The sequence below is a fragment of the Mastomys coucha genome, unplaced genomic scaffold (assembly GCF_008632895.1).
Source record: "Mastomys coucha isolate ucsf_1 unplaced genomic scaffold, UCSF_Mcou_1 pScaffold15, whole genome shotgun sequence".
NCBI classification, from domain to species: domain Eukaryota; kingdom Metazoa; phylum Chordata; class Mammalia; order Rodentia; family Muridae; genus Mastomys; species Mastomys coucha.
Window position 1 is genome coordinate 70402062 of NW_022196897.1, and position 9680 is coordinate 70411741.

General features: G+C 41.7%; 1 protein-coding gene across 1 annotated transcript in view; it reads left to right on the forward strand.

Moving 5' to 3' along the window:
• The first annotated feature begins 255 nt into the window (after positions 1-255).
• Fam171b (family with sequence similarity 171 member B) overlaps positions 256-9680 on the forward strand; it is a 57621-nt gene continuing 48196 nt past the window's right edge. The window contains exon 1 of the mRNA XM_031370812.1: positions 256-630. Within this exon, the coding sequence (XP_031226672.1) occupies positions 402-630 (229 nt within the window). The 5' untranslated portion in view covers positions 256-401. The remainder of the gene's footprint in view (positions 631-9680) is intronic.

The following is a 9680-nucleotide window of genomic DNA, read 5'->3' on the forward strand; positions in this document are numbered from 1 at the left end:
TCATTGCTTTAGAAGGTAATTAATGTGCCAGCTTTTCTACCTTGGGGACAAGTGGAAGGAATTTTATTCCACTTTGTGTAAAGATTAAGGGTCCGAAACTCTTTCTTGTTAATCTCTGCCTAGCTAAACGCCTGGGTCGCAGCATCACCTTGCAGAGCACTTGTTAGGTAGCCACAGGGCCCACTCTCCGGCTCGCCCCTCCCGGCGGTCACGTGGCCGAGGATGCGAAAGCGGGCTCGCCGTCCTCCTGCCGGCCCGCTCCTCCTCCTCCAGCCGAGGCTGTGCACGGCAGACGGCGCGAGGGGGAGCGAGCGAGCGGGCGCGGCCGGGTTCCGCAGCCCTGGCGCCCGCCGCCACCCGCAGCCCCGCAATATGCCTCCGTGGCTCCCTGGCTCTTCGCCATGGCGAGGCTCTGCCGGCGCGTTCCCTGCGCCCTGCTCCTCGGCTTGGCCGCGGTGCTGCTGAAGGCGCGGCTGGTTCCCGCGGCCGCGAGAGCCGAACTCAGCCGCTCCGACCTCAGCCTCATCCAGCAGCAGCAGCAACAGCAGCTGCAAGAGCAAAGGCAGCGGGAGGAGGCGGCGGAGGAGAGGCCGGGGGTGCCTGGGGCATCCTCTACTTTGGCGGCTCCAGGTAGGTCTCAGCAGCCCAGCCCTGCTTTACATCGGTGCCAGCGATCGCGTCTGGCTTCCCGGGATTCTTAGCTCCTTCCTCATCTCCGCTTAGCTTATCCTTACTGGTCTCAATCCCTCCGCGTCTTCCCAGGTTACCCGTTCGGCCTTTGGCTCTTTGCTCGGGTGGGAAATCTTCCCCGCAGAGCACTGCAGTGGGCTTCAGAAGGGTCAGGGGCTGGGGGGTGGGCGGTAAGGATGGTCAAGGAGGGGGTGCCTGCTTCCACTATTCCACTAATCTTTTTATTTTCCCTCTTCTTTCTGCACACACACACACACACACACACACAAACACACACACACACACACACACACACACACACACACACACACGCATGCACGCTCTCAAATCCCTTTAGCATTCTCTTCTCTATCCTCTCCTAGTTACTGAGCAGTCCTGCCATGTACACCCACACAGCTTTTGCACTGTTTTTCCCTGCCTGCTGTATTTAAATTTAGAACGGGGGGGGGGGTTACATATCTCTATTTCTTTATATTTCTAGTCTTACCCCCAGGAAAGGTTTGAGGCAGCTTGCAAAAACAGGAAAAAAAATGCATTTGCTACAATAAGATGAAAGAAAACAATGAAACAGGAGTTTGTAGTTGATGAAAGGGATGTGGGGCGGGTGGGGGAGAGAGACAGGTGGATAAGCTTGGAGCGATGCTTTGGGTAGCATAGCCAGCCCTCCTCCTGAGGGGAATCTCCTTGTAGTGGAACTTAAATGAGCCATCTCTTGACTCACTCGGTAGGGGTGATGAAATACCGGTGTGGTATATATGGCCATCACAGTGCTCTGTTTTCTGTTTCCCCCTCCCTCAGGTAAAGCTCTCTGGTGAGCAAAGAGCTGGGTTATCCGTTTAAATAGCTTTTACCCAGCCCCCAACCTGCTTCGTTACCTTCCACACTGTAAATTCTGTCTGGGCTTTGGAAAGAAAAGGGATTTAAAAAATAAAATAAAATAAATAAATAAAACCCACCAATTTTCTGGGTGGTGGGCTGAGGCGCTGATATTTTTGCTTTAAAATCTGCCTAGTAACATTATAGAAGATGCTAAAAATGAAATTCTGTAGAGTGGAATCAGCGGCTCAGTTTATCTTGCTTGCTCATCATCCGAGAGCAGTTCGGAGGCCCGCCAGCTGTGATTCATGACACAGCCCAGATGATTTAATTTCTTGGAGTGCTTTGAGCGTGGCATGAAATCACCAGAGTGCACAGGAGAAGGCACGCGTTTCTGACACCCCCTTAAGCCGACTAATAACACTCAAAGGTAGTTAAAACGGAAAGGTATGCCGTGCATTTGGTTCTTGCTTGGTTTTTAGGAGCTGGAAGCCTTCGTGCGGTGGAGTGCATGAGGCTCATGTTAAAGCTGGAGATTGTGTTTTCATCATAAGAGTGACTTCTTACATTACCAGTGTAATAGGAGTCTGGGAGAGTGTGGGTGAGTTTCACGGTTTCTGATATTTTTGTCTTACAGGAGTGAAATGGGTTTGACTACTATGGCATAATGTGTTCTTGTGGACATTATGAATAACTGCGATAATTTGAAACTTTTGTATTTAGAATGAAAGTGAAACTATTTCTTTTCTGTATTTGTGAGGTATATTTGGAAAAGGATGATTACTTCGGAAGCCATCAATCCCTTTTTGATTTAGGCGAATTTAGGTAAAGTATTTGTTGTCCAGCAGTTCACACTAAGGTCTGAAGAGTAGCTTGGCTGTTGTGTCTTTCTCTTATATTTTTGGTTGTGAGCCTAGCCTTTAACGGCTGAGCCATCTCTCCAGCCCAGTTGTGTCTTTCTCAAACACTCTAACAACACCCCCCACCTTCCCACCCCCCAGTCCAGTGGCAAACGAGAACTGAGTAGATTACGACCAGTTATTGGGATAGTATGTTAAACAGTGACACAGCCCATAAACAGATGAAGTTAAGATAAGATGCCCCCTGAACTCATTGTGATCTCCAGAGTGAGTGGGTCTTACTTCAACTGTTGTTTCTTACCCAGACAGACATTTCTATAAAAAACACCTGCTGCACCCCACCCTGGTTTCTATCTCCTGCAGCTCTTGCCTTGGCTCTTCATGGAAACCACAAAGTCCAAAAGCTTCTTTCATTGACAATGGGTTCAGGTTGCGGACTTTTGCACTTCCGGCTTTCTCTGTAGGAGTTCTAAAGCTTAAGTGGCTGGGAATGCATACTGACTCCTAACCTGCAGCCTCTGATGTCCTGGTTTATCCCCACCTCCACCCCTCACCTGCTATCCTCAGCACACGTCTTTTAAAAGAACCCATTCATTTATTTGTTTTTATGAATGCATGTATGGGTGTAGGGGTGTAGGTGCCACAGAACTCATGCATGGTGAGGCAAGGGGACAACTTTCAGGAGCTGGTTCTCCTTTTAACACATGGGCCCTGGGAATTGAACTCAGATCATCAGGCTTGGTGGCAATCCCTTGATGTGCTGAGCCATGTCACAGACCCTCTTCAGTAAACCTATTAGAGCATAAACTTTGTTGTGGTTACTGCTGTTCTTCTGTCACCTAGAAGAGCACTTGGCATGTCTAGACAGTCATCTGTTTGTTGGATGAGTGAATGCAGAGGTGGATGATTGTGCTGCATCGGGGAACACTCATTTCCCAAGTGTTTGCTAAAGTGTTAACATGTTGTTAACACTTTGTTAGAATTTGTGTAAAAGTAAATGATATCTGAGAATATTTGTAAGTACAGATGATAAAGTATGTAATCGTGGATCTTTAATGTTTGCTAGTTTCAGTGTTTGCTTTAGGCGGTCCATACAGATTCTGATAATTGATGCTGATATTGAAGCAGTTCCTAAGTTTTGTCAAGAAGATTTCCTAACCTAAGTCACTTATAATCCTCTTGTGACCTAGGTCGGTATTAATGTATTACACCTTTAAATAGTTGTGGCTGAGCCTGACTTGCCCTCTGCCTCTGTGTGTCATGTCTCATGCCTTGGACATGAAATGTGAAAACGGATTTTTTTCCCTCAGGCAACATTTAGATAACTCTAACCCACTGAGTGATGTCTTAGCAAAGACACTGACCATCAGCCTTTGCTGTTACTCTCTGAACTTCGTTCTTCTAAAAATCTCCCTGTGTTGTTGAGAAATAAGGAAGGTTAAAAAAATGAATATATTACTTCAAAAATATCAAGATTTTAAAAAGCATGGTTCTGCTTCCTTATCAACTTATGGAATATTGTCTTCAGAGAGTGATAAGAAAAGAAAGGCCAAGTCTGGGATCTGCCAGGTCCCTTTGTTCCCTCGAGCATATGCAGAAGTCCTGATTTCCCCATCTGTGCCCAGTGTTTGCTTGAAATAGCTATGTGAGGGGCTAGCAAAGAATTAATTTGGGAGCTGGTGGTAGCTGAAGCAGCCATATCATATTCACTCTGATGGCCCATTAGGTAGGAGACATGTGGAGCTGGAGGCAAGGGTTGCGGAGAAAATAATGAGTGGTATTAAATTCCCCATGAGAAGCATGGAGGCGAAACTCTCCCTGCCTCTTCACAAATGTCCTTGCAGCATAATTTTGATGGTCTGAAAATTTTTAATCATGTATTTTGGTGATAGATATATTTTGAAAAATGTTATATATATACATACACATACATATACATATACATATACATCAGACAGCATGATAGATTGTACCAGTCACTTAGTTTTAAAATTCTGCCAAATCGCTTCACCCACACATCTAATCATGTGTACTACATGGTTCTTCCTTTTCAGTTATTTTTTTGCAGTGACAGATACACATATGTAAATGTCCACTTTACCACACTCTTTCAATAGATAGCTATTTGCATCTAACCAGTAGACATGCAATGTGTGTATCATGGTGGGAAGTTCTCCATGGTCTCCTTCCTAAGTTACGCTGTCCTTCACCCAGAGTTCCGTGCTGTCTTGATTGTTTTTGTTCTTGATTAAGTATTCATTTTACAGAACTTCAAGTACAGAGTCCTCTATTACTTCATCTTTTGTGTTTAGCTCCTTTAGCTTTGGATTATTATTTTTATTGATTTCATTAATTTTCCAGTGCATTAGTTGTTCACTTCTCTGTATTGATGAGTAGTAGTCCATTTTGAGAATTGCGACTTGAGAGTTTGGCTGTTGCTTCATTTGTTATAATTATTTAGTTTATTTCTGGTGACTGAAGCTGCTACATCCTTAAGTCTTTGTATGAACATGTTTTTTATGTATCTTTTGTAAATGCCTAGGACTGGAATGGCTGGGTCCAACGGCATACTTTAATGTTTGAATATTATCCAGTATTCTGTGTGGCTGGGCCTGTCTCACTTAATCTAATCTGTCTCAATTAATTTAATGATTAGTTAAATTATCTAATTACACTTTTCTCTTGCCTTGACTTGAAATTATTTTTATAAGAAAAAATGTTCAGTACCTACTTAAAGTTCTCTGATATTTTGATACACATCATGAAAAACTTAACTCTAATCAAGCAAGGGAACATGTCTGTCTTCACCTTTGTAGTTACTAAAAATGTACTCTTAGCAAGGTCCCAACATATACTACAACATTGTCACTCTCTTCCCATCTGCTCCATTTGCTTTGCTCTGTCCCGGTAGTCATCATTTTCTTTCCTACTTAAATCTCCGTCTGTGAAAAGCGGAGATTTACTTGTAATCAAGGAATCTGAAAACCCAGTAGGAAGGGTAAGATCAGAGATGGTTTCATTTCCAAGTACTCATGCTGTAAGGGCCACGTTCCCAGATGGGTGATTCTGATTTCCTTCCAGGGTTTTAATAACCAAAGGGAACACTTAGTGGATGTTGATTAGAGGTTGAGAAACACATGTCATTGTGTTGAGTTGGAGTACAGTTGGTTTTGTGGTGGATTTTTGTTTTTTGCAATGTTCTTTAATATGACTCATCAGAAACTGTACCAAATATTTTTTTTTGAAACAAAACTCTTCCCTCAAGAATATAAATATTGAACTTGATCCTCTTTCAAAGTTCTGTCTCGCTGGGTCAGCCACAGTACTATTGTTCATTTGGTTGGCCTATTTTGTACTGTTTAGTTTTCCTCTGTCCAAATTGCCTTAGCTAGTAAATGAGCACAGTATTTCTCATTTACGATGGATGTACACATGTTTGTGAACACTTACCTAGACGATTCTAATGAGCACAGCATTTCTCATTTACAATGGATGTACACGTGTTTGGGAACACTTACCTAGACGATTCTACAACTATGAAAGCCCCGCATTTAAGTGTTTGGACAAAACATAAATAGCTTCTGCTTGGGGCTGGATTGTGGTGGTGCACACTTTTAATCCTAGCACTCTGGAAACAGAGGCAGGAGGATCTCTGTGAATTTGAGGCCAGCCTGGACAACACAGGGAGAATTTGTTTAAAAAAACAAGCAAGCAAACAATCAAACAAAAAAACAAAACCAAAATAAAAGATTCTTTCTTTGGATGCCTTTCGAATTGGCCTTTAGTGAACATATCATCTCGATATCCGAGGCCATAGATCTCTGTGCGCATTAAATGCTTTTTATGGCTGCCCATATTTGTATTAGGCTGCATTCTTAAATCTACTTGATGGTGCCTGAGAATATAAGCACGTTCACTTGGGCATAAAATGGGTGAGGGATTCCCAGTGCTCTTTCATGGAAGGCAGTGGATGATGAGAAGTGGCAGTCACTTTCTGTCATTTCCAGCATGTCAAACTGGCCGCAGTACCTAATGAAGCAAAACTGGCCTCTGGCCTCAGTAAACATGTGACGCCTCTCAGCATCCTGAGTCTGTGAAGCCGTTCTTTATGTTAAGGTTTTACATCTTGCATGGATCTGAAATTAATTTCATTTATAAATGACATTTCAGTTTCTTTCTAACATGCCGATCCCCACTCCCCTCAGTAAATTTCTGTGTTTTACAGTCCTTGAGGGAATCATTTAAAACTTAAATAAATTTGTCAGTAGCAAGTTGAAGTATACTTCAATTTTAGAAAGTTGAATTTAGAAATTCAATTAAATTTAGAAATTTTTGTAAAAAATATTATTTACAAATTATATATTTATTTAATTTTTCCTTTTAAAAAACTGTATCTCTTTATGTAGCTCAGACTGGCTTTGGATTTATGATTTTCCTGCTTCAGTCTCTTGAGTGCTGGGATTATAGGCATGCACCACTACCCCTGGCTTAATAGATATATTTTAAATTCATTCGTTCTGCTGAAATTTAGAGTGCTTACTGGGCCAAGCTAATTATCATTCCTGTCTGTCGACCAAAAAGCTAGTGATCACTTGGCCAGCTGGGAGCCTGTGGACATGTGGGCTAGAGAGAGAGAGCCTCTAGGGGTCATCTCAGGGCTCAGGGTCTGAAGGCCTGGCTCTTACATCTGAGGTACCTGCTCTAGGTGAAGCATGAAGCCGGCCATGCTTCAGCCTTTCACGGCACTATTCCAACAGACAGAGCTGTTCCTGCACTTCTTGGTCTTTTTGTTTTGTATTTAGGGATGTGCCAGCAACAAATCAGTGGGCTAAATAGACCTCTGATTATTAATTAGATATGCTAGATTGTTATATAATTCGCTGTAATAGATTATTAATTAGATATACTAGAACATTTATTTTCCCAACTGTGCTGATTGTACTGAGAAGCCGACCAGAGAGTGCAGATACGCTGGATGTTGTGACGCATGCTACCTCTGCCTGTTCCCTTGGATCTTGGGAAGCAGTCCAAATTAACTTATCCGAATGTGGCTCGGTATGGTTAGATGGGTTATATTTTTTTCAAAATCATAAACACATGCTCTGTTTCTGTCCCATTTGTCCTAACAGGATTGGCTTGTAAATGTCTGGGCGATCCCGGCAGGGTTGGCAGGGTTACCAAATGAGTAGTCCCTATTTACTGTAAACGTGAAGTAGACAGAGACCGTGTAAAGGAAGAAATAGCACCAAAAATAACAAGCACATTCTGTTGCTTAAATAAGTGAAATAAACTGTATATGGGCTAATGGTAAAGCACGTTCTGTGAAATGAAAATTAAATACTAATTAAACACATGTCCCTGAAGTAAAAAATGTTTACTTATTTTTATTTAGACGAATGTGTGTTTCTAAGGTTATATATAATTTAAAGACAACTTTGCCCCCCCCACTAAATTAAGTACTACCCAAACTATATTTTATCCTATGCTTTTTAAATTTTTAAAATGAATGAATGAGTTAATTTGTTTATTTGTTAAGACTTAGTTTCTCTGTGTAGCCCTGGCTGTCTTAAGACTCACTCTGTAGAGCAGGCTGGCCTCGAACTCCTAAGTGTTGGAATTAAAGACATTGTCACTTTGCCTGGTCCTCTGTTTTTTGTTTTTGTTTGTTTTCAGGCAGGGTCTCACTATGTAGCCCTGCCCAGCCTGGAACTCAGTAGATCTGGATGGTCTCAAATTCACAGTGTCACCTTTTTCGACCTCCTTAGTGCTGAGATTAAAGCCATGTGCCTGGCCCCAAATTATATTTTATAATATATTTGTGCTATTGGATTCTGGAAGTTTAGTAGAAAAGGTATGGTTTATATAGATTTTTCTTCTTCTCCTCCCTCCCTTTCTATTCCTTCTTTCTTTCACTCTGTGTTCCAAAGGATCGAGCATTCTAGGCAAGCTACTACGCTAGCCATTATTTCGTTTAGTTAGAGCTAGGCTACCACTAAGTTGTGGTGGCTGGCCCTGAACTTGTAATCGTCCTGTTCTAGCCTTCTGAGTAGCTGGGATTATAGGGATAAACTAGTATGTCTGGCTCAGTTTCTTTGTATTAATTGGAGTTCGATGCCAGCCTAATCTACAGTGAGTTCCAGGACAGCCAAGGCTACACAGAGAAACCCTGTCTTGAAAAAAACCAAAAAAAAAAAAAAAAAAAAAAAAAAAAAAAAAAAAAAAAAATTGGAGTTCCACTTTTGTTATAATTATATATGAGAAAACTACAGTAATGTATAAAATAATCTTTTTTAATTTAGTTTACAGTGAGGTAATATGAAAAATTTATAATACATAACTAAAAAATCTGAGACATTTCCACTGTAGCTTGTACCTGGGTCTAGGTCTTAAAAGTGTTCTGGGAATTTGGGCCTCTGGGACTAGAATGGAAACGCCATAAGAGATTTTCCTTGGAGATGTTTGAAAAGTGACTAATACGAACTGAGACGGGTTCTTCAAAGAAATTGTATCACCTGGTGCTTACTATAGCCAATAAAGCTCATAATTAATGATAATCTAATTTAATTCTTAACAAATATGAGAGTGAGTTTTTACTATAATCTAAAACATTCATTAACACCTAGTTCAAGTCTATGAATCAAAAGAATGTGGGTTTTAAAATTGTTTCTGTACTATAGCATCTCACGTAGGGAAGAGACTTTGTGACTCAAGAAGCTTGTGCAGTGAGGGAAGTGAATATCGGGAAGTCACCGAGAGGTCATTCGATGCTTTGTGACCTTCTTCTGACATAAGTGGCCCCAAGAAGAAAAGCACTCTCCAGGATGGATCTTTCCTTCTTTCTTGTGTGTGTGTCTTTCAGGCGTTGTCACCTTGCCTTGCCCTCTGTTTTGGTTTGTTTTGCCTCTGTGCCCTTTATCCTGCAGAGGTTCTAGGGAGCAGGTAGAAGAGTATGGAGGGCCACATCATCAGCTGTCTAGTGTTCAGTTGCCTAGGAGAATTTCAAGGAAGTTCCTAATACTCCAAAGGTTAAGAACTGCCTTATATAGTAATCATGTCAGTGCTGATCATTCAGAGCCACAAAAATATGCCCAGAAGCTTTGGCATAAGACCCCACCCCCACCTTGAGCCAGAAAATTATATAGCTTCATAAATTTATGTGCCAAGTTACAGCTATCTTTTCCCCCTAATCATAATTTTTTTCTGTTGTTAGTCTATGTCAACTGACACACAATGCAATTTTTGTGGTTTAGCCTATCATATGAATTTGTTCATTTGTTGTTAGACACCTATTTTGAAGATTAAAACACAAGTAAC